The sequence below is a fragment of the Rattus rattus genome, chromosome 2 (genome assembly GCF_011064425.1).
Source record: "Rattus rattus isolate New Zealand chromosome 2, Rrattus_CSIRO_v1, whole genome shotgun sequence".
Taxonomy (NCBI): Eukaryota; Metazoa; Chordata; class Mammalia; order Rodentia; family Muridae; genus Rattus; species Rattus rattus.
Genome location: NC_046155.1, coordinates 4187399 through 4212562, shown reverse-complemented (window position 1 = coordinate 4212562; position 25164 = coordinate 4187399). Strand labels below are relative to the sequence as shown.

At 46.4% G+C, this 25164-nt stretch overlaps 1 protein-coding gene across 13 annotated transcripts in view; it reads right to left on the bottom strand.

The window, feature by feature from the left end:
- Nucleotides 1–4170: 4170 nt before the first annotated feature.
- Ppp6r3 (protein phosphatase 6 regulatory subunit 3) overlaps nucleotides 4171–25164 on the bottom strand; it is a 112469-nt gene continuing 91475 nt past the window's right edge. For 5 of the 13 annotated variants that reach the window (XM_032891301.1, XM_032891302.1, XM_032891299.1 and 2 more), the window contains 10 exons: nucleotides 22311–22408; nucleotides 20657–20711; nucleotides 19742–19872; nucleotides 18296–18417; nucleotides 15475–15628; nucleotides 14805–14911; nucleotides 12809–12959; nucleotides 8841–8858; nucleotides 8451–8570; nucleotides 4171–6288 (listed from right to left, as the gene is read on the bottom strand). In XM_032891301.1, the coding sequence (XP_032747192.1) occupies nucleotides 6237–6288; nucleotides 8451–8570; nucleotides 8841–8858; nucleotides 12809–12959; nucleotides 14805–14911; nucleotides 15475–15628; nucleotides 18296–18417; nucleotides 19742–19872; nucleotides 20657–20711; nucleotides 22311–22408 (1008 nt within the window). In that variant the 3' untranslated portion in view covers nucleotides 4171–6236. The remainder of the gene's footprint in view (nucleotides 6289–8450; nucleotides 8571–8840; nucleotides 8859–12808; nucleotides 12960–14804; nucleotides 14912–15474; nucleotides 15629–18295; nucleotides 18418–19741; nucleotides 19873–20656; nucleotides 20712–22310; nucleotides 22409–25164) is intronic. The other 8 variants (XM_032891297.1, XM_032891304.1, XM_032891298.1 and 5 more) reach the window with 5 other exon arrangements.

Genomic DNA, 25164 nt, shown 5'->3' with positions numbered 1-25164 from the left:
CCAGGCAATAGAGAACAAGTGCATGTGGTATGCGTGTGTGTTTCCTGAGTGGGGACAGGCGTGTATACAGGTATGTGGGCACGTGTACACGGGAACTCTGAGGTTGATGTCAAGGGTCTTGTTCAATCACTCTTCCACCTTACCCACTAGGCAGGGTCTCAGTTAAATCCAGAGTTCACTGGCCCAGCCTTATTAGCCAGATTCTTCTGGGGAGCCTACCTTTGACCTACAAGCCAGCTGTCACACCTATCTGGCATTTCTATGGCCTCCGAGGATCTGAACTCTGGTCCTCTAGCTTGTATGGCAAGTGCTTTATCCATTGAGGTCTCCTGCCTCCCGCTCTTCCTTTGAAGCTTGATGCCTTTTGTTTTTCTTATCTAACTGCTCTGATGAGAATGTTCAGTATAAGTACTGTGTTTCTGACACGGCTTCACGGTTTTCACCACTGAGTACAATGTGGGTTGAAGTCTATGTATGCAGGCTAGACTTGAACTGGAGCGCCTCCGGCTATGGCCCTTCTGTTTGCTACTGACAGAAACTACAGGTGCACAGGGAGATGCTCTAAAAGCTCCAGCAGCTTTTGTATGGCTAGCGCTTGACAGCAAAGAACAGTAGACAGAACCCCAGTGTATGGCGCCCCCTAGTGTTACAGTTTTTGTGCAGGTCCAGGGGATCAATTCATTCTCTGCAGCTTTGGTATAAATGTAGACATTGGAATTGCTCAGCCCTCGACAGCAGCTCACTGGCTCTAAAGGCTTGACAACTTTTCCGCATTCCTCCAGAAACTAGGGTCTGCAGCTTTCCTTCCATGGCTTTTTACAACTTCCTATTCTTCAGCCTGGACTGTTCAGCTTTCCTCAACTTTGCCTCTTCTCTTGTTCTCGTTTTAGAGAGTTTGATCACTGGTTCTTCAGCTGTTAAGCACCTGGCTTCCTTGCTACTTTTTAACTGTCAACTCAACTGCTGTGGCTGCCACTACTCCATTGTGCTGGTAGCTAAGCCCTTCTTTAGGAGATGAGATCTTGAGAGAAGGCTGTGTTGGGCAGGTGTCTCCCTGCTACCAAGGGAGTCAAGCACCTGCTACATATACATAGCATAGAAGAGGCATCTGTAGCGACCACAGCTGTTTCTTTAACAGCAGTCCTCTTGCTAGACCCCAGAGGAAGTAAGTGTAGACTCTGCCTTAGATGGAAATGGCCACAGGGCCATTTTGAGATTGCCAACGTTTGTGTTGACGGTAAGTTCAACATGGATAAGATGTGGAACATGCCCTCCTTCATCGGCTCCCATGCCCCTTATTGCCAAGCCTCCGGCTATGGCTTGAGCATGGTGTATTCCTCTAAAACTCACTTTTGGGTTGAATCCCTACTGAGGATGAAGTGGAGGGGCTTGATGTGACTTTGGTGTCTAGAGATGAAGCTGGTGTGTGTGTGTGTGGATGTGTGTGTGTGTGTGTGTGTGTGTGTGAGAGAGAGAGAGAGAGAGAGAGAGAGAGAGAGAGAGAGAGAGAGAGAGAGAGGAAGGGAGAGGATTTGATAAGGTGACCAGGATGCAGCCCCATCAGCTGAGGAGTCCAGAAAAGCACATTGACCAGAATCACACTCAGGTATAACATGGTCTGCAGCATTGCTAATGGCAGCAGAAATGAACCACCACCTCTTTGCAAGTTTATTTATAGTACCATAAAGTGGTCTGCCCCATTGCTTTGCAGAAAGGTGGACCTGAACATGCTGGGTCTCCATTCATATTAGACTTTGAGGTTCAGGCACACTACAATACCCACCATAGTTCATTCTTGGGGGTTCGGGTGGGGCAGAATTCCAGTATGTGACTACACTGTTATTTATCTGTTTTCTGGCCACTGGACAGTTAGTAAAGTGACAATAAATTTCTCTGGACAAATATTTTGTGGGCATGTTGTCATGTGGACATATAAGCTGTGAAATTACAAGGTCGTTTGCATAATTAAGAAACCACCCCCACAACAGACAGATCAAAACACACATGCTAACCAACTTCCCAAAGGGGTGCATCATTTCCAGTAGTGATGACAGAGGTTCTAATGCTTCATGCTGTCACCTGCACCCGATTCTTGGAGACAGGATCTCTCTGTGTGGCTCTGGCTGTCCTGGAACTTGCTCTGTGGACCAGACTGGCCTCGAACTCAGATATCTGCCTGCTTCTGCCTCCCAAGTGCTGGGAATAAAGGTGTGGTTACCACATCACTCATGTTTGCCCACATATGTGTTCCAGTGTGTGCCTCATCTGCTTCTTGCCAGGTAGTTACAGCAAGTCTATGGTAAGCAATGCTTCATTCTCTCCACACCAGCATCAGTTTGATGAGCATTCAGTGGCTTGCCCGTGTGTCAGCCATGCCCAGAGAGGTGAGGAGAGGGTGTTGGGAGTCTCTGGAAATTGAGTTGCATGTATGTCATTGTGGACGGCCTGAGGAGGCTGGAATTGAACCTGTGCAAGAGCAGCCTTGCCCAGTTTTACTTGCAAGTTCAAGAGGTGTATCAAGCCTGGCACATGGGCTGTAGCAGACTCCAACACAGGACAATTAAACACATCTCACTGAACAAATATGGACCAGCAGGATGAGTGAGTACAGCAAAAGGCCAACTGGAGGCAAGAGCACAGCTCTGGTAGAACCTTCCCCATGATCGATCAGATACCGCCCACCAGCACCTATGAGCCTATCTCTCCCCCCCCCCCAACAAAAGACAAGCAGAGGAGCCATCTTGCCCTTGGTACACTGCCCAAAGTCAGCTGTGATTCTCAGGAGCCCATGACCTTACTCATGTTGATACCGTGGAGGATGCATGTGGGAGACACGTGCAGACTCCTAGAGGAATATGAAGTCATGTGCCTGACAGACAGAGCATAGGGCTTGCTAGGGCAGCAACAAGAGGGAAATACACTTTCAATGCCAATAGATGAGATGAGAACTGAGACATGACATGACATTAATTTCTACTCCTGCTTTTGAGGTAAGTGTCCTGGCCAGCAAGAAGGCTCAGCAGGTGATGGGGCTTGCCCGTCAACTTGAATCCAATACCTTAGCCCAGTGGTTCTCAATCTGTGGGTCATGACCCCTCTGGGATTGAACAACCCTTCTCGGGGTTTACACATCAATTATCCTGCTTATCAGATTACAAATACATTTTGTAACAGTAGCAAAATTAGCTGTGAATTAGCAACAAAAATAAGTGTATGGCTGGGGGTCACCACAAATGAACTGTATTAAAAGGTTGCAGCATTAGGAAGAGAACCAATTCTCCCAGGCTGTCATTTGAGTTCCACAACATCCATGGTGGCACATGAGCAGCCTCACACAAAAAAATGACAGTTTGGACAAGCCACAGTGGCTCTGAACTGACAATCCTTCGGCCTCAGCCTGGTGCTGGGATTAGAGGCGAACTTCGGTCCACTTTCGGTTGTTTTTTCCTGAGACAGGGTTTCTCTGTCTGACAGAGCCCTGGCTGTTCTGGACTTGTTTCCTAGAGCAGGCAGGCTTCGAGCTCAGAGACCCGCCTGCTGCCAAGTGCAGGATATAGGCACGCGCCACCAACCCCAGCCTGGTTTAGTACTTAAGACAAAACAATTAAAAATACCACTGTGTATTTTGTATGTGTGAGTGCGTGTGAGATCAGAGGGCAGTTTAAAGACACCATCTAACCCAGAAGACTGAAGGCAGAGTCAGAAGGATCTCTGTGAGTTTACGGTCAGCCTGGTCACATCGAGTTCCAGGACAGCCAGGACTATAGAGAGACATGGTTTTGAAAAAAACAACCAAAAGTTGTCCCTCTTCCTGCACACATGTGCTTATTAGCAGGGACTGCTCTTACGGCGGCAGCGGGAATTCACAGAACTGTCACTGATGGTGTTTGTTGGCACTAACAGCAGGCCAGGAGGGAATGAGCCATAGGGAAAGCTGCCATGCTGGAGGACCGGGCAGACTATCTCAAGACGGCAGGTGGTGTTGGTTCCCTCTTTGCAAAACTGTACCAAGCACCATGTGTCTGGCGCTGGTGGCTGAAGGTGGTGCGGGTCATGACTGTGTTTCTTCAGCAGCATGCCCAAGAGCCAAGAACAGATGAAAGCTGAGGACGACTCTTGGCACAGGCTCACAATGTGGCTACTAGAACCCCAAAAAGGCTCAGGAGGAACTTTCTAGAAACAAAGCATCAGGCTTTATTTTGTTATTACTTGTAATACAGGTATTGTACTGTAGACATCTGTTAGTCTTGCAATTCATTCGGCCAATACACAGAAATGAAAAGGAGCAGGAACTCATCACAAGCCCTGGCTGGCACCCTCCAACCCAACACACCTTGTCCCTTTCACCCTCACAGCCTCTCCCCGAGACAAGCAAACCTAAGTCCTTTCCCAAGCACAACACCCAAGTGTTCCTTTCCCAGTGGACAGTGGGATAGAAAAGCCAGCCCAATCCACAGCAAGGAGGCAGTGTGGGCTGACAAGGAGCCAAATCCTGGCTGTGGTCAGCAAGGCTTGTCACCAGGTGAGACAGGAGCATGCCATCTGCTAGCAATGTGAGGTCCTGGGCCACGCAGGTCAACCATCCCTGAGACGAGCAGAAGGAGCCCTGTCCTCTGGTGGCACCAGGTTCCAGAGGACACAGTCTCTTCTGAAGGAGCTGTGACTGAAGGGTCCTGAGCGGGCACGCACAGGCCACCGAGCCCCTCGCCACCAGTCCCAGGGCCTCCTGCTGCCCACTGAGCCTGGTGACCAGGCCTGCCTCGGCCACCTGAGGTGGTCCCTTGCACTGTGTACAGTGAGAAGCGAGTAAGGAGTAAGGCATTGAACACTTGTCTCTATCTCCATACACGATGTCATGTAGGCACACTGCTTGGGATGCTGGTTCTAAAAAACTTGTTGGCCATTTTTCAGAATATCCTTTTGGTTTTAAATACTGGTCAGGAAAAAACAAATGATGTAAAAATATGTGAATATTTTCTATCATAGAATGAAAAACTGATCTGCATCTAAAAGTGCAAGAGGCGAGGTGACTGAGCCCTTCACCAGACGCCGCGGCAGTGCACAGGCCGTTGCTTCAGCTGCTGGAGGAGGCTAGGGTGTGTTTACGCTGACATAGAAAATTATAAATTACACTGAATTAGTATCCATAATCACTATATACACACAAACCAGTTCTAAAATCCACTGGTTTACAAGTGAAAACCTCACAAGGTACAGTAAAACAAGGACCATGCTTGGATGCCAGGCTGACTGTGACAGCCAGCCCGCTTGAGGGCACACTCTGCCCTGTCACCAGCATGAGCACCTCCAGACTCACCTCTGTGACACAGCAGTGTGGGTGCAGACCACTCTGAAATGGCCATTAGTGATACTTGCCGACAAGGGACATTTTGGTGAATGGGTTAAAAGGCGGATGAACTACCAAAACAAAACAAAAACAAAAACAAACACCACCCCCCACCCCCGAAAAGAATCTAACCACAGCCATGTACACTCCAGTATTCTAGTGTTTCACCTGCAGAAGGAAACGCTCTGAGCAAACCAGACCTTAACAGAACATATGGCTTTACAAGAACAGCAATTCATCAACTAAGTTGTAGCAATAAATACTTAAATCTCCACCAAGACTCACGCTTTTGATCCGCCTGAAACAATACAGAAAACAGTTACCAATCGAAAGTGGGTTATAAAAAAAACACCAAGTATTTCTTATTCAAAATCACTTTGTAAGTCAGAACAACCAAAATAACACGCAGAGGGCTTTTCCATCGATAGCTCCATGCCAACCTGGAAGAAAACTGAATTCAGAATTTTGTACAAGGTGGAAAATGTATGAAAACTGCCTAATACTTTGGTCACACTAATAATTGTCAAATAGTTATGTTTCGAATACAATAGATCTGTGTAGTCACTTTATAAAACTATTCTTACAACCATCTGAACTATGTATCATTACTATTATTACATGGGCGGCAAGGTCTGGTGTCACAGGCTACCCAGGATTTAGATCAATACAATATAAACATACGCAAAAATTCTTGGTATTTGTCAATGTGCAGTATTTTTACACGTCTCAATTTCTCTGTACAATGTCTTAGAATCTAGAATATAAAGGTTGCTGGTCCTGATCCCTTGCAGAGTGCAGTAGTGGCGGCGTGGCAGCTCTGGGTGAACCCTCCCGAGCCCTGGGTGGTGGTGGCCTGCAGTCCTCAGTCAGCAGCAGTGGACGTCACTCATCATACAGGGCCATTAACTGACGTGTCGCCTGGCATGCTTGGCTGGTCGGTCCTGCAGAGGAGACAGACACCTGAGGCACTGGAAGCTGGGGGGGAGAAGTTAGCTTTGCCCATCCTGCACACAGGGCACGGGCACAGGGCACGGGGCACAGGGCTGGCAGTGGTGGTGGAAGCCCCCGACTCAGCCCCTCAGAACTGCACGCGTGTGTTCGGATCACAGGGCAGTTCCGCTTTCGCACTGCTGGTCCCAGCCTCGAGCTTTGGAAACTCTGCTGTCCTATGTGGGTGCAACTGACTTCCACCTGGAAAGCAGAGCTCTGCTAGGAAATGGGAAGGAAAAGATCTGTGAAGGGGATAACTACCGTGAACAAAGGGACACAGTCAGATGCTGACTCCCACAGAGCAGAAGCAGCACAGACAGAAAGCAGCTCAAGAGAGGGAGCAGAAATGGGTCTTCTGTCAAAACCACAGCCTAAGGCATTTGAACACATTTAGCCCGGCTGTGGCCAGAAGCACACAAATACTTTTTAACTGGACTGCCTTCCCTGCTGGAGGCCTGCCAGCCAGAACAGGAACCAGGAGGTGCCCCAATATAGTACTCTAATTACACATGATGGTGCCTCACTGTATGAGGCCCAGGGACTGAGGATTCTAGAGCAAGACAAAGCAGGGTGCGAGTGCACCTGCAGTTCACAAGCTGTATGCTTTTAAATATGGGGACAATAATGCCCATCCAGGGCTTATAAGTATGATGTGTGCACAACACTAGCACAACAACTGTGCAGTCAGATATGGTGGTAATGCAAAGTCCTCAGACTCAAGTGAAGAATGGTCCTGGCAAGTGTGAGGCTGGCAAAGGTGGCCATTTGTGCTCTTTCCCATGCTACCAGCTGCTTCCAACAAGAGGGCTGGCAGCACACTAAGCTCCTTTGGTACCAGCTCAATGTGGCTGTTCAGGGGCCAAGCCTTGACCCCCCCCCCCCACCTTTCTGTACACAGCCCTATAGTCTCCCCTTAAGTATATTCTTTGAGCTACAAGATACCGGTCTACTGTGGCTTCACCAGTGACTCCTATTCTGGCCAGGGCTGGGTAAGGAAGGGCAGAGTCCTTCATGCCATATGAACAGCTCAAAAGGAACCTAAGTGGCTACCCTTTGGCAAGGAAGTCTTCACTATATAGCAAAAGAGCAATCCACAGCCACTTGTATGACTTCTAATATACTAAGAACAAACTCCCCAATCCATGTTCCAGGGGCTGATGCAAACCCAGGGAAAGGAGGCCTTCCCAAATAGCGTGAAACCTAGCCAGCGCCTTTTCTCCCCAAGCCTTCCTAAGGGTAACCTGCTCACACAGTACTTACAATTGACTTTGTAGACAAAAAGATCACAAATCCATACTTCATTTTGACTAGAATTTCTGAACACAAACAGTGCAGAGAGCTGCCATGAATAGGGGCTTCCAGACCAGGAATAAATAGAGTGTCCCCGCAGCTTCCTAGCCACTGACTCTGCAGAGCACATCCCACTGGGGAGAATAGCCAGGAGACAGCTTAATGCCTTTGCAATTGCTTTAATGGACATGTTAGTCCTTCCAGAAGGACTATATATATATATATGATCTCTTTTTTACCCAAAAAGTGAGCTCTGAGAGGAGCTGAACAAAGTTCCTTGCTGTCCAGGACATATGCTCCCTCATCTTTTCAAGCAGGGTCACACAAATCCTTGGCCACCTGGCTCTACCTTCTAGGCTGAGTGTATGGGTGTGGGCCCTCTGCAGCTGAGGCCGTGGCTTGGCCTATCCCTCAATCTAAGCAAAAGGTGACTAGAAAGAAAACACCACATCCAAATCACATGGCTTTGGCAGTGGGGTCACATCACTAAGTCACGCCCACCCATAGGTATCAGCCCTCTAGGGATTGAGCCCATGGGGGCACTCATTCTAGGGCTGAAGTATTTAGCAGTACACGACAAAGGGCCTCAGACAAGTCCTCTGGTATCACAAATGTGATGAGGAATGAGGCAGTTCACAGGACCGCTGGGGACTCCAATGCTGGAGGGCTCAACACCATTCAAAGCATGGCCTCGAAAAATTGAGTTTGGCTTGGGCACTCTACAAAGTTCAAGCTCCCACCCTTAACTGTTGACTCCCTTCTGTCTCCCAATATCAAGCAGAGGCAGGGTAGAGCCTTCAGAGGGTGCAGGCAGGGTGGTTACCTTTGCTCGGGACTACTGCTGGGGGTCCGGGGAGCTGTGCACTTGGCCTCTGCTGACTCGGGGGTCTCTTCTGTGTCTTTGCAAGCAGCATCTTGAGAGGTAGAAAGTTTTTCTTCCTCACTACAGGAGAGAAGAAGATAGGTGCATTACATACCAGGCACAATGTCTAGGGCCAGAGGATGAGGTCACATGCAAATGGCTCTGAAGTCATGACTGCCACGGTGGCAAGCCCTGGGGCTGACTGAGCATGCTCAGGGTGGAAGGATAACAGAAATGCAGACAGTGACTGGGGAACCACGAGAGGAAAGGGCCACACGCAGGTGGGAACTGAGAGGGACAATGTAATGTGGCTGGTGTCTGAGAAAGAGCGGTCCGTGTCACCGTACATACCGGTAGGACTTCAACACTCTGAGGCCAAGTGTGCAAAACAGAAAAAGAAACGTACAAGAGTTTCAGAACACTCCTAGAAATGAGGAATTGGGGAAACATGTCCACGACTGCACATGGCACCCCGCAGAGTCGGTGGAGGTGTGAAGAGAACCTGTTTGAAGGAACAGGAGCCTTTAGTTCCACCGTGTGCTCAAGGCAGGCCCACCACTTGCACGTGCTCCTGGCTTGCAGCCTTGCCCCAGGCAAGAGGGACCCACTGCTAAGCCAGGTGGAAAGCCTTCTGCTGCGCTCCAGCAGTACAAGCCAGGAGCAGACACTAGGAAGAACAAGGAGCCAAGAGCAGGAGCAGCAGAGAATGGGAGCCGGTTGCCTGTGGGCAGCTCTTGGTGGAGAGACAGCAGGTACATTCCTGACTCTTGGAGCTGGAAGCTTAGCTGCGCTCTGCTCTACCTGAATTCACACTTTACTCAATTGAAAGATTCCAAAAGGAAGGCATGTCTCTTCAGACCAAGGCTTGGACTGGACTTGCACATGGATTTCCTGACTTTGGGGCAGCTTACCAGGCTAATCACAACTTACAGGGCTGGCACAGGTCTGACACCCAGGCTTTCCACAGTGCTGGTGGAGAAGCCAGGGCATCAGCATGCTAAACATGTACTATCCCACCACACTACACTCATCCCCAAGACTTGTCAACTCCCTTTCTCACCCCTCTTCTACTCCTTTCCCTCTAAGGTAACTACTCTAATGCACATACCCATTACTATGTGTTTACTCCAAGCCACCCGACTTCGCCTGAATACAAAGTCTGTCTGTTTGAATACTGCACATCTGAAGTGCCACATGCTCCTGAGCAAAGGTGCTATGCCCACAGCAAACATGCATCTCTCCGTGGCTCCCTACAGCCACAAAGGCTGCTAGGAACATTAACCACTAGCTCTGGCATTTCTCAGGGTGGTATACCCAGGAGAAAAAAAACAAATAAAACATGGGCCATTTTTGTATCAGCAAAGAACCCTCGCTTACAAACATATGAACAGAGGAGGGGCTATAGAGAAGATTCAGGGGGCTAAGAGCCCCTCCTCCGTTTATTCTCTCCCCCCAACCCCCTCCCAGGGTTTCTCTGTGTAGCCCTGGCTGTCTTGGAATTTACTTTGTAGAGCAGTACTGGGATTAAGGCATGCAATACAACTGCGCTGGTTGTTTTCACAATTTTTTAAGTTTAAATTAGGAGTAGGTATGCTTGTCTATATTTGAGTGTGTGCACATGAGCGCAGGTACCCTAGGAAGCCAGAGGCATCAGATCCCTGGAGGTTGAGTCACAGACAGTTATGGGCTGCCTGACATGGGTGCCAGGAACTGACCTTGGGTCACCTGGAAGAGCAGAGAGTATTCTTAACCACAGAGCTGTCTCCCCAGCCACCCTTACTTGTTTTGAAAAGAAATGCTTTTCTGCCCAAAGGTCAGAAGTATATTCCACCTTTTCCTCCGTTGACTCCCATGAGACTCTGGGTAGACTATCTGGCTCTAGTGCCTGGCTCCTCACCTGGCAAATACGGACCAGACTCATAGCTGTACCTCACAGGGTTCCTGAGAGGAGAGAGCTGCTTGGAGGCAAAGCGCCTAGTGAATGGGTACTGACACTGAAGTATATCTACATTCTCTTACGAATGTGTTTTAGACAATACACAGCAAGACAGTAACAGTGATTTTGTGGCCTGAATTTCCCTAGAGCTGAGACGCCAGGCAAGTGCCACTATGCATAGCTGGAATCTCTTTTAAGTGGGTGTGACATATGACTGTGTACTTGGCTCATACATGCACTGGTGAAGATCAAAGGTGATGCTGAAAGTCTTAACTGCTCCTCACAGTATCTGGGCCACTGTCTCTCCATGAACCTGAAGCTCACTATTCAAGCTAAGCCTGCTGACAGTTAGGATCTGCCTGTCCTTTGGGATCACAGTTGCATACAGCTGTGCTAACCTTTTACATGGATGTTGAGGATCCAAATTAAAGTCCTCACACATATGCAGTAAGCACTTTACCTGTGGAATCGTGGAAGCCCCGCTTGTACGTGTATTCTTTTCCTAATCTTCCTGCAGTTGCTTTAAAAGTTACTCAGCGGGCTGGGTTTTTCCTTACTTCTTACAATGGCACTGGGGATGAACACGGCCTCCTGCATGCTAGGCTCTAACACGGAGTGGCCCTACCTTCTTTACCTCCATTACTGTGCCCATTCTTCAAGGGCAGTGACATCACAGCTTCAATGCCCATGTGTTTGTAGATGACTGCACAGGTGACAGGCAGGTCTTGTAACTATGCTTTTTTGTCAGGTAGGCAAACTAGAAACCTTGAATTTCCACCTATACTGTAAGATTATTTAGAACAAATTCCTTCTAAGAACTTTTACTGAACCTAAAGGCTAATCTGACCTGGCAGATGTCTCTGCTGTACTAAGCTGTCTGGTAATGGTATGTAATGTTTGGACTTGCTTATGTAATCTTCAAACGTCTCTAAAGAAATCTTTGTTATAATAAATAAAATATAATAAATAAATAAACAATCATGGTTTTGTGTATGTGTGTAATTTTTGTTTGTTTTGTTTTTAGTATTTTTTTGAGGGCTAGAGAGAGTTGGCTGAGAGAACTGACCACTCTTCCAGGGGATTTATGTTCTATTTCCAGCACTCATATGTGGCTTACAACCATCTACAGTGCCAATCTCAGGGGACCTGAAACCCTCCCTTTTCTGGTCTCTGAACACATGTGATGAAGACATAATATGCAGGTAAAAACATCCATACACATAAACTAAAATGGGAAAAAGTTGGCTGTGTTTTGTTTGTTAAACTTTTTTTAAAAAATACTTTATTTAATATCATGTGTATGTGTGCGGTATACTTATGTGTCTTAGAGGACAACTTTCAGGATTCTGTTCTCTCCTTCTTCCATGGGCTCCGGAGACTAAAATCCAGTCATCAAACTTGCATGGTAAGTTCTTTTACCCGCTGAGCCGTTTAACTCATATGTACATAAGTGTATCTATTTGTGTATGTGCACATATGTGAGTGTGCATGCATGCACATGGAGGCCAGAGCTCAACCCTAAGTGTTTAAGGAGTCATTCACCTTGTTTTTGTAGTTATTCACACTGGGACTTGGGGTCCAACAAGTAGTTTAGGCTGCCTGGCCAACGAGCCATAGGCTCCTCCTGTTTCTGCCTCCCCAAGAGTGTGCCACCATTCCCAGCTTATACGTGAGGGCTCAGGATCAAACACAAGTCCTCACTCTTGCAAGGGGAGGCCCTTTACCAACTGAGCTACCTCTCCAGCCCCTAGTTTACAAACTAGCTTTTAGTAGAAGAGTGTTGATCGTAGTGCCATATATGTATGTATGCCTATAATCTGTTTCTCTAGCTCATGGTTTTGTCTTATGGTACCCTCATGAGGCAGTGAACCTCTGTGATCAGGCCCAAATCTTGATGGAAGTGTTTCTGGTACCCTCTACAGTTTCCAGATTTAAATTTCTATTCTGACTGCTTTTCTACCCCATGAGTTGTAGAGCTGAGTCTGCTATTCTCAAATCCAGTGTAGTGTTGTGAGCAGTATCCCACTGCTGCTCAATTACAATGGTTGTAGTACAGTTACAGTCAGTCTATCTGTACGCTACTGAGGCCTGGATAGACAAGTAGCATCTGCAGCCTCTGTCCATGTAAGTTTTTATCATGAGTAAAGCTGTGTCAATTACCTGAGCACTGTCAATTTGCTAGACTGTGAAGACAACACACACAAGGAAAAATGCACTTTAGGGGGTCCAAACTCTCCATCTCTTGGTTAATATTAATGGAGATATTAGAAAGATAGCAAGGTAGCCTTTGAGTACTCAATTGAATCTAAAAATGTTCATGTTCCATTTCTTGCCCATTTCCTCCCGACAAGCTGTCACCATAGGAGCCCCAGGCTCTGGTTACCTTTTGAAGACTGCAGTCTCTGTCTTGGCGTCTACAGTGAGGCTGAGTGTTTCCTTCATGCCGCCATTCATCACGGTCTCAGTTACCTTGTCTGTACTCTCAGCATCCTCTTCCCCATCTGAGCTGGCTTCCATGGCCACGCTGCCTGGTGCTGCAAGTGTATAGTGGATGGTCACATCTAGCAAACCTACCCCGGAGCTCAGTCTCCTTTCTACTCAGACTCCCACGCCTTAGTCTTGCCTACTACTTCGAGATGTTAGGAGTGGCAGCTCTGCCTGACTACATTCTTGATGGGCACCTGACTTATAAATGTCCACTAGGGTTGCTCGCTCATAGGTCTTCCTCCATGGAGGGCTGCAAGTTCCAAAGACCCTTCCTAGCTCTGTGTCCATATGGTCCCAGCTTCCTCCCACTGCTCCTATGCCCACTCCACAACACAGGAGAATGGGCCTGGGAATCTTTCCTTTGTTCTACAACAGCAATAGTATGCTCCGTGGTTATGACCTTGGACTTGTCAGATTTCTAGATTTGAACCCAGTGTCCCCACCCTGACTTAGAATCTGTACAAACCCAGGGAGAGGAGACCATTCTGTGCCTCTCTAGCTCCTTAGCCATCAAATCAGCTACAATGTTGTTTTAAATATTAAGCTGCTACAGTTCACAGAGTCAACTGAATAGCTCTCAGTTGAGTCTGTGGGGATGATATGGATGTTAACTGATAGAGGAGGACCTAGCCTACTGTGGGCCAGGCTCTCTACTGAACAAACAAGAGAGGAAGGCAGGCTCGCAGTGGCCAGGCTCTCTACTGTACAAACAAGAGGAAGGTAGGCTCACAGTGGCCAGCTGGTTGAGGTCCTGCTCTGCTCCCTAACATGATGACTGAATAACATGGAGCTGTAGGTCAAGTGAGCTTTTCCTTCCCTATGCTGCTTCTGGTCAGAATTCTTATCACAGTAACAAAATCAAACTAGAATACCAGGCAATGAAGTTCTGACACAACTTTTATGGACTCAAATGTTCAGAGTGATGATGTCCTTATCACTTTTCTGGTTCTGTTCTGGGGCCTCTACTCACTTCCTCTTTCTTTTCCCAGAAACTCGCTGCTTTGCTCCTTCCTGAGGTTCTTGCCTCCACACACATCCAATTCCTACCACACACTGCTCATTTCACGTTCCCAAATGGTTCTTCCCCAGTCTGTAAACGGTTCAGGGTCAGTCCAAGGAGCACAGGTAAATATTCTGAGCAGCGATACAACCCCCTGGGATTCAGACACCCGTGACCACTTCATATAGGGAGGAAAAAGCAGGCCCACAACCGAGACCAGGTTCATACCCCCATGTGCCTTAGTAGAACTCCAGAGAGTATTCAGGCACAGGATGGAGGCACAGTATCTAGTCTGGTCTTTTCTACCCTGGGCACTATGCTTCCTCCTCTCTCTGGGTTTAGATACTGTGATGATTTGTATATGCTTGGCCCAGGGAGTGACACTATTAGAAGGTGTGGCCCTGTTAGAGCAGGTGTGTCACTGTGGGCGTAGGTTTTGAGACCCTCATCCTAGCTGCCTGGAAGCCAGTATTCTGCTAGCAGCCTTCAGATGAAGATGTAGAACTCTCGGCTCCTCCTGCGCCATGCCAGCCTGGATGCTGCCGTGTTTGGGCCTAGTGATAATGGACTAGATCTCTGAACCTGTAAGCCAGTCCCAATTCAATGTTGTCCTTTATAAGACTTGCCTTGGTCATAGTGTTTCTTCACAGCAGTAAAAAACCCTAAGAGAGATACCTACCTATCCTCAACATCGACAGGATTGATGCTTGGTACCCAACTCCTTCTAGAATCCCTGTTTTGTGGTTCTGTCAAGATAGTTTCTTCTCCTTTCTCATGTCATGACCAATGGATATCAGAGCCACTCTCCTATCTTCCTGCCTCCTTTTGGTCTGCGCCCAAGCCCAATCTGGTCTTCCTTACTGCTGTGAGCACACTGGCACACTGCACTTACCCTCTGGCTGAGTGGCCAAGGCAGCCGCACCAGGTGTCAAGGGGCCCACTGGCTCAGTGCTGGTTTCCATTTCCACAGGAGAATTACTCCTTAAAGACTCCTTTGTGCTTTCAGAAAAGAGAAAATTCAGATGTCAGCAGTGTGAACAGACCTTGGTTACACAAAATGAAACATGAAATCCTCATGTTAATATTCAAACATTGACAAAGCTACTCAGGAAAATTCTGAAATAAGGTCTCTGTCACTGAGTAAAATAAACACCAGGAATGGTAATGACAGTGACCTGTCAGCACTCTACTCTAGAGATGGTGGCAAATGAGACACAGGCTCATGTGCACAGCCCAGTCAGCTTGTCCTTAGAGCTGTGCCCTTCCACAGGTGTCAGTCAGGCGCCCACTCTTACTCCCTCAGTCCACCCGTGGATCTTTTGAAGCTCCGTAGCCATAGAGGCACCCACCATCTTCCCTTCTATCCTGCTCAAGCACCCTGGAGCCAATCTTCCCAGGGCAGCTTCTGTTTTGCTGAGGTACTCAGCTGGGCCAGTATGACCAACCCTCTGCTCAATCTTAATCCTCACTCAACTCAGAGGTGAAACAAGGTGCAGAGCATATGCTCACAGAACATGCACTTCCCTCTGAAAGGACTCTAAGAAAACACACGACTTGCTCACCTCAGGGAGGATGTGAACTCTGAGAAAGAAGCCCAGCCTGTCTCTTTAGTTGGCATTGGCTCTTCTGTGCTCCAGACATCAGATCCCACCGAGTCTAAAGGAGCGCCATGGGTTGTTTCCATTGGGACGTCAAAGTTGGCGGACCAGGTGGGTGCTGTAATGAGGGGAGGATTATCATTTGCAGCCTTTAGTCCTTTAGTTTAACAAGTGGGTCTTTCTGAGGCTGAGTGTGGTGGGGTGTGTCTGTTATTCCAGACACTCGAGAAACTGAGGTGGGAGATCTATTTGAGCTGGGGCAAACCTTGCATACACTCAAAATGGAAATTATTTTTCAAAACAAGACTGGCAGATGAGAAGTAGCTGCTATGGAAGAAAAGTTAACATGGTGTCACTGGGGGTGGGGCTGGTACAATCACTGGAATAGAATGGGACACTTGTGGGTTTTCATCTAACAGCTCCATTCCTAGGAAGAGTTCCCAATAGAAATATTATTCAAAGTACATACAAAAATTCTACCCAACAGTTACTTTTCCTGCTTACTATATGCAAAGTTCTGGGACCAGTCGGTTGGGTGAGAGAGCGTTACTGCAGAGCTCAGACTACAGAGGAAGGAACTCTGTACTCTAAGGATGTGTGACAGTCCTTCTCAGAGTTAACGCCCCAGGCCTAACAGCAGAGACTGCTCAAAACTCTACAAAGAACCCAGGAAAACCATAGGGAAGGAGACAGAGTGTGTGCTCATGCACACCCACATGCATGGTTTAGAGTGTATCGCTTCAGAGCTGCTGACAAGAGAAAAAAAAAGGCCTTTCAAACAGCAAGGAAATCAGAGGCTGCTGTCCTGTGCTGCTGAAGTAAACACAAATATCCAGACGTTCCCCTCAACAGATAGCAGAGACATGTTGTTTAAGCTGTACCAGCTCATTCCTTCAGAGTCCATCTGTCTGTCCATCCTTCTCCCATCCCACCCTTTCCGCACTCCTTTTTCTCTTCCTAGTTTCTCTTTGGCTTTCTGAGACAAGATCTGTATAGCTCAGGGTGGCCTCAAATTTGCTGAGAATGACCCTAAATTCCTGATTCCCTTGCACCTACCAAGTAGTGAGATTATAGGCATGTGTCACAATGCCCAGAAATTCTGGAAAATTCTTTAGCTTTAAAAGAAGAAATCCTGTGGGGTTGCCCTCAACTTCTTCCAGCTTTTCCCTAATTAAACCACAGGGGTCCCTGCTTTCAGTTCATTGGTTGGGTGTAAATATCGGTATCTGTCTCAGGCAGCTGTTTGTTGGGCCTCTCAGAAGGCAGTCATGATAGGCCCCTTTTTGTAAGCACACCATAGCATCAGTAATAGTGTCAGGTCTTGGAGCCTCCCCTTGAGCTGGATCCAATTTGGGCCAGTCACTGGACCTCCTTTCCCTCAGTCTCTTATCCATTTTTGTCCCTGAAGTTTCTAGACAGAACAATTGTGGGTCGATGTTTTTGACTGTGGGATGGCAACCCTATCCCCTCACTTGATGCCCTGTCTTTTTGCTGGAGGTGGACTCTTCAAGTTCCCTCTCCGCACTGCTGGGCACTTCATTTAAGGTCCCTCCCTTTGAGTCCTGAGATTCTCTTACCTCCCAGGCCTCTGGTACATTCTGGAGGGTCCCCACCACCAGCCCACACACACCTCCTGAGGTTGCATATTTCCATTTATTCTGCTGGCTCTCAAGGCTTCACTCCTGTTTTTCTCCCAATACCTGATCATCTCCCTTCCCCCTCCCCCCAAACCTCTCCCTCTGGTGGGGGGTGAGGTAGGGGCATCCTCTGGGAGACTGGGGAGGAGGGATGGGATGAGGAACTGTCAGAGGGCAGAATGGAAGGGGGCTAACTACTGGACTGTAAAAAAAAAGATTAAATATAATAATAAGAGAAGAAGAGGAGGAGCAGACAAGAAAGACGAATTAAGAAGAAGAGAAGGAGGAAGAGGAGGAGGAGAAAGAGTATCATCATCATCACCATCATCACTGTCGTCGTCATCACCACCATCATCATCATGGGAATGAACTTAAGGACATTGTCAGGTGGAATACCAGTCCCAAATGACATGGCTGTAATGACTTTGGATCTATAGGACACCTAGACTAGCCAGATCCAAACAGAGACCAAAGGCAATAGGGGCTGCTTGGTGGGGACAGATAAGAAAGCTCTAGTAATCTATTGCACAGCAGAGTGAATGTGTGAAGTGTTAGGAGCAGAGTCCAAGAGAAAGCAACCTTGGTGATGCCAGGGCTCCATCCTCCTCCTGACTCCCTACAACCTCTCAGCTGTCCAGTCCAGTTCTTTCAGTGCTGCTTTGAGTTCTGTCTGCACAGTGCTCGTCAGTTCCCTACAACCTTCAAAAGGCAATTCTTGGGGACTGGAGAATGGCTCAGTGGTTAAGAGCACAAATTACTAGAGGATCCCTTAGCACACAGGTTGCTGGTTCATAACCACCTGTAATTCCAGACAAGTTACAGGATCTTCAAAAGATGCCATTCCTCTGGACCCTGACTTATGTGTACAGACCCACAAATACATAAGTAAAAACAAAATGTTAAAAAGTCAATTCTTGATCTGGTCTCACCACCCTACCCTGTTCCTGAGCTACACTAATCTATTTGTCCCTCCATACATGATATTCTGGAAATGCAAACCTGCAAGGAAGTCACATAGTGTGGCAACAGTGTTTTAGGTCACCTGTGTTTCAGAGGCCAACTCAAATGCCACAGGCCACTCTTTCCACAAGTTTCAGAACAGGCAATTTCAAGCACTAGAAATAACTCATAAAGACAGGCTAACTCACGCTCATTCAGATCCACCTCCATTTTGTCCTCTGTGTTTGCACTGCTGGACTCAAACAGGTCTTGTTTGGCCCCATCTTCTTCTTCAGAGTCTGTACTTTCTTCACTGTCCGTACTGCCGGAGCTACAAAACAACACTGCAGTATTAAAGGCTGCTTAATCAGAGACCAGCCATGTTCAGAACAATTTAAAGATCACTTACGGTGTAAAAGTCTACAGCTCTTCAATTGGATCATGCCCGCCTACGACTGCTTCATAGAGGAAGGTTTGGTATGTGCCAAAGATGCTAAGCATCTTTCTAGACCTTTCCTTCCTTCCTTCCTTTTTTTTTTTTTTTTTTTTGCTTGCTTGTTTTTTTCAAGACAGGATTTCTCTATGTAGCCCTGGCTGTCTTTGAACCCAAGAGATCTGCCAGCTTAGGCTTAAAGGTGTGCTCAACCACTGCCCAGCCCAAAATAAGTTTGTAAGAAAAAAACAGTTATTCCAAAAAAAAAAAAAGGAAAAAAAGACTTTAATGTCTATGTACAAACTCCTGATATGGCTTCTGGTTTGAAAAAGAGTTTCTGAACTGGAAGGAGGTTATTGACTGACTAGACATTACTTAAAGGACAGAGACTATTCTATGGGTAAATGTGCTTCCTGTCAACCCTGACAAACTGAATCTGATCCCCCAAGACCCTCAACCAAAAAAGAAATAAACAGATTACTCGAAGATACTGCTGGCTTACCCACATGTGCTGTGGCACACATGTGCAAGCATATGCATGTTTACCCTAAATAATTATTATTTTCATCAAGTTACTTGCAAAGGAGAACAGAGTTAAAAGAAAAGGGGGAAAAGAGCATGGGATCATATTCCATGCCTCTTGGGTAAAAAGCCATGTTGGTAAACGGACAGAGGGGACCTGAACATCCTCCCTTTTATATTTTTTGCTTATTTAATGTATGTGGGTACTTTGCTTGCATGTATGTCTGTGCACTATTTCTATGCATGGTACCCATAAAAGCCAGAAGAGGGCACTGGATCCCTTGGAGCTGCAGTTACAGATAGCTATGAGCTGTCATGTGGTATGGGGAATCTAAGTCAGGTCTTCTGGATAAGCAGCAAGTGTTCTTAAGCACTGGCTCATCTCTCCAGTCCTCCATCCATTTTTCTTTTTAAATATTTATTGTGATTAACATGCACTGCTGTTTTGCCTCTATGTCTGTCGGTGTGAGGATGAAACTAGAGTTATAATCGACAGTTTGAGAGCTGCCATGTCGTTGCTGGGAATTGAACACAGGTCCTCTGGAAGAGCAGTCAGTGTCCTAACTGCTGAGTCACCTCTCCATCCATTCTTAAGAGCATTCCTCCTGTTAGAATAAAGCACTGGCCTCGCTTCAGCCTACATAGGTGGGGCCATGGCAAGTCTCACGAAATTCACTTGGCATGATAAGCCACGGCTCACCTGGACCTCCTCTGGGATTCTGGAGTAAATGCGATGTGCTTCTCCTCCCAGATATCCTCTTCATCAGAGCCGCCATCATCAAACTGCTGTATCCGCTCTTTACAACATGCTTCAAACAGGGCAATATTTCCCTATAGAAAAAAAGTGAGGAAAAGAGAAAAATACAATTTAAGTCAGAACTGTTTCTCTCCCAAATTACCAATGAAAATTGTGTTTTTACATTTGCTTTTCAAAAAAAAAAAAAAAAAAAAGGTATCTATCACACATATATGCCCAAATAAAGCATAAACATAAAAACAAAATGTTAGCTTCTATGTAAGTAACAAAAGATTCCTGAGAAAGCCTGAATATGAGCTCACTTGTACACCATGGGACTGTCCATTTCATCTGAGCTTCCTCTCTGCCCCAGAAATAAGTCTTCAATATGACCAATAAGGAAATGACCGGGGTCCTGCCTGCTGTTACCAGCCCAGGAAGCCATGTGGGGCTGCTATAAGCTGAGGCGTTATTCTACCTCATCAACAGCAAATAAAAGCAGGTTCTTGTGCTATTCAACCTAAAAATCAAGACAGCCCCATTAAAATGCCACGAATGCCTTGTTTATAAGAAAGCCTGGCAGAGAGCTTGATATTGATCCAGCTTATGTTCTTTTTATGCAACAGAGATGAGAAACCAAGGCCAAATGTCTGTGGTACAGAACAGTGACCAGGGTCCTATCAGCCCAGTCACATCTGAAGCCAAGGTTGCAAACTCCTACTTGCAGGTCCAGGCAGACATCATGAGCATGTGATATTCATTAAGATAACTGGGATGGGATCCTAGAGCTTGGGGCAACCATTTGCAGTCTCTAGCAAAACTCAAGTCAATTCTCCATGTCTCCAGTGGCACATCACAACGGAAAGCGCTTATACTTACACTTTCATTTGTATTGAGAGTAAAGTTGATATCGGACACCCGATCAAAAGAAACACTGTAAAGAAAACATAAGAATTGTTGTCATCCATAGAAGGTTATAAATAGTGCCAGGAAATTTCCAAAATTCAAAGTATTTATAATATCAGTGCACTCTCCATTAATAATACACAAACCCACCTTGCTGTGTTCAATGGCGCCCTCCCTGGTACTAAAGAGTGGATACAGGGGTGAGCTGAGGGGAGATGTTGAGATGAGGCTTTGAGGCCTTGACAGCCTTTCAACAATGCATTTCTAACTTCTGGGTGAATTATGGTTGCAAGGATCACACCAACAAAACCAAGAAAAAAGCTTCCAAACAATCAAGCCCAAACATAAAAAACGCACAAATGCATTGTTAGGTACTAGGACCAATTCATACATGAAACACACAGGCAATCCTGCCATCCTGCCTCCTTGACATCATGACAGTCACGATGAGCTACATGACTGTAAATGGTGGGACAATGTCATTAATCTTCAAAGCTCAGTTCTAACCAGTTATCAGGCTAAGCATTTGTTCTAAAAGAGAATGTCAATTCTGAACGTGTGTGTACGCCCCGATCCTGTGTAGATTGTTCACATAGCAAACAGATAAAGGCCTTGTGTAGTATTCTTTTTTCTGGATAGAAATAAGCCAAATGAGGAGGGTAGCTGGGTGTCTTAGGGCCTGCTGTTTGCAGTAGAGCCTCTGCTCCAGAGTGCCTGCAAAGTATGTTCATGCAGTGTACAGTGAAGAGATTTTAGCCTCCCAGACTCCGAACTCAAATGTGTAATAAAACAGCCTACACTGGCTCAAGTCTAATATCTACTGCAAACTACTGCTATGACACCACAGTGGACTCAGTGAGATATAATCACAGTAGCTTAAATTTCCCTTCACCTCTATTCTCAATAACCAACAATCCTCATATTGGGTGAGGTGTTCTCCTTCCCAAGCAGGATGCAAAATGTTGGTCCTCAATTCTGCCAGTCATCTGCACATCTCCTTTCACTGCTCTGCAGTTTCTAATTCCTTCTCTGTCTCTGACCCCGAATGCAGAGCAATGGTTGGAGTGCATGGCTTTTCCAAAATAACCCAAGCCTCCTTCCTTATAGGGACTTCCCCCAGCAGAGAGCACATACAAGAAGGTTTGGTTGGTCTTGCTGCCCTGGTTATCTGCAGGAATGCAGTATTAAACAATATGCTGGACAGTCAGTGACACCTTGACCAGGGAGCAAACATGGAAGGGAATTACAGAATGGCTTGCAGTAATGGTCCACTAAGAAGAACAGAATGGTAGTTGGGGCAATGGCAGACACCTATCCTACCATACACTTAGGAAGCTAAGACAGGAGGATGCTTGACCTGACAAATCCAACATCAGCAGCGGGTAACACAGGGAGACCAATCTCAAAAACAAAGATCACGTAATAAACACATGTCCCTGGGAAAGGTTCCAGTGTTCTGCCCAGCCCCAGGGTCTTTTGGCTCTTAGTTTGTCTTAATCTCCAAGAAAATGACAGTGGAATCTCCAACTCAGAGAAGCAACAGAATCCATGCATACACGAGAACCACAAAAATAGTTACAAAATGTGTGTGTGGGAGGTCGCTAAGGAAATAGCAAATTATACTCACTTGCCAATGTCGTCTTGGTCTGCAAACTTCTCATCGTTGAAGCCAAACTGGTCAATAAAATTGGACGTCATTTGTTGCATCTGATAATCAGAAAAGGCCTGGCAACCCCAGGACCAGTGACAGTGACATCATGATTCTAATGACATTCTATATACTATTTGCCCATTTGTGTTCCAGAAAACCACTTTAATTCACACAGCCATGTAGCTTTAAAAGTTGGTGTGTTTTTCTTTAAAAAAAGAAAAATCAAATAATTTCAGACATGTTTTACCCCAAAGGGGGGGAATTTCTGAAATATATACAAATTGCTCCACTATACATCATTAAGAAATCATATGTAAAAAGTGATGACTACTGTAAACAGTCTTCGGACAGAGAACTGGGTTAGCCCTAGTGTGAAGAGGTGAGAGACATGTAAGTCTGAAATTATCAGAAGTATCATCATTTCCAGACACAACCAACAGTATCCCAAAATATAATATGTGCTAGCCACCCCCAACTTCCCCCTCTCCCCATATCCCCGCCATTTCCCCATGCCCATCCACCACAGCAAAGATAGCACCAGAGAAAGAAAGACTGATAGACATATTCATGATCCTACAAATGAAGTGCTGGTCTAAGTCAAAGAGGCTGAGAACCGTCTGAGGTACTTCTACACGACCTACCTGAGAGATAGAGCAGGAAGCTTTAACCTCCTCAGAAATCACTCAGAAAAGCCTGGAACACTGAAAGGTCTACAGAAAGGCCAATTCTATTTCCATCTTCCTCAGGTGAGTCTTCCCAGTTGGAAAATGGGGGAACGTTATAGTGGACCCATTCCAGTACTACAGACTACTTACACCATCAGGAAACATGTCCTCACTACACAAAGACATCAAGTGCCACCTCGCCTCCTCACTCTCACCCAGACAATGAATATAGAGCACAGGACCACGCCGTGAGTATTACATGTGGTCAAGGACAGAGCCAGCAGCAGGACCCAAGAACAGCTTGGGGTCTTTTGAGGCCACTGGCTGCAAAGGAGGAGGATGTAATGGAGTCAGGAGACTTCTTGGGTGCCCACCTCAGCAAAGCCCACAGCCCCACCCCTGAACTGTAGAAATATAGCTGTCATACATCTTGACCACACTAACTCTCACAGCAGGGAATTATGGCATGGATAATCCAGTGTACATAATTTAAAAGTAAACTTCATGTTTGGCTTTGGAAATTACATTTGCTTAGGTGTGAAAGCAAAGCAAAACAAAACCATGGAAAAGCCAACCAACCCTGACTAGAGTGGCTGTGTACAGAACTCACTTTGCTCTCAAGCAGGAGATCACTCCCCTATCAGGCTCAATCACACAGATGGCCTGACATGGGTTTATGGATGTGTGAGGACAGTGAGTGTGGGGAGGGTCTGGAGCGCAACCAAAGCAGGAATGGGAAGTTGGTTAGAGCAAAGACAAAAGTTCTAGGTGACAGAGCAGTCTGGGAGAACAAACAGAAAACAGGCAGGCAGCCTTCACAGCTACTTCAGCTAAAGACTGAAATTAGCTTCTTTAACCTAGAACCTTATCGCTTATGAGTAAGGTGTGTTAAAGACCCACAGGGTCATTCTGCTGAACAATCAACACAAGACAGACTGTGGATTTATCTAGACTACAAATCTCACAGAGCAAGGTGAAATTTCCTCCCAGAAGCTTTGTTTTTTTTATACACATAGGCTTTCCTCCAACTTTTCATACTGTCTATGATACAGTTCTTTGGATATGAAAATACAGTACTTCGAAACCAGCAAATACAATGCAAATGTATGCATACACACATGTATACAAACAGATACATTCATTTGTATACTCACATACTTTCATTTATCAACTTTATGCAGCTAGACAGTTGCTATAGCAGCTGACAGACTGGGTGAGAGAGCCTCATCAGTTCCTAGCATAGTGCTGGGAAAGTAAAGCAGCAATGAGTTTCCTTTTGCATCTGCTTTCCACTCATGCATGGAGGCCAGTAAGCCCAAAAAGAAGAGCTGTCACACTCCACATGCAAAGTGCTGCCAGTTCATGTCCAAGCCTAGAAAGCAGCACACATGGCTGGAGTAACATTAAGAAGTACTGCCATCCTGGCTCGGGTAAAGAGCAAGCTAACATCACTGCCACCCTCTTAGCACAGAAACAGCTCTGAATTCAATCTGATCCAATGGCATGTCCCAAGCCCACGAGTGATGTGACATCTTATTCTGACACTCATTCGCCCAGTAAAGGGAGCAAGCAGCTCATTCCCTCCAGAGTCTAGGAGATGCTAGGAAAGCAGAAAGTACTAGAGCAGAACAAAATGGCCAGAGGCACATACGTCACGAGGCACTGGCTCACTAGTGGCTCAGGGCCCCATCCCCGACAGGGTTACCATGTCAATCCCTGTCCTCACTCTGCACACTTGGGCTCTGAGTAGGAAGCCTAACTTCAAACAGGAATGAGAAATTTAACAAGGTGCTATCTACAAATTAACACTGGGCTAACAGTGGAGACCAGGATGAAACTGTTAGGTTAACCTAGATCCTCTTTTCTCCAGAAATATGTTTTGGATCAGATTCATTTTAAAACAGTACATGATTAGTTTATCGTATAACTATTCAAAAAAGAGCTACCGTAAGCCTGTCAATCAGAAAACAGTGACGAGTAATCGCTCCATACACATGGAGGTCATATAAAGTGGATGAAGCCCCTAAGGTCCTAGCCAGGGTTGTGTCAGGATGTCAGCTTTATAGACTAGATTGAATACAAGAGAAAACACCCTCAAATAGACATGGCTCTAGAACCAAGTATCTAGAACCAGGAATAAGCAAGCTGACACACTTTCTAGATGC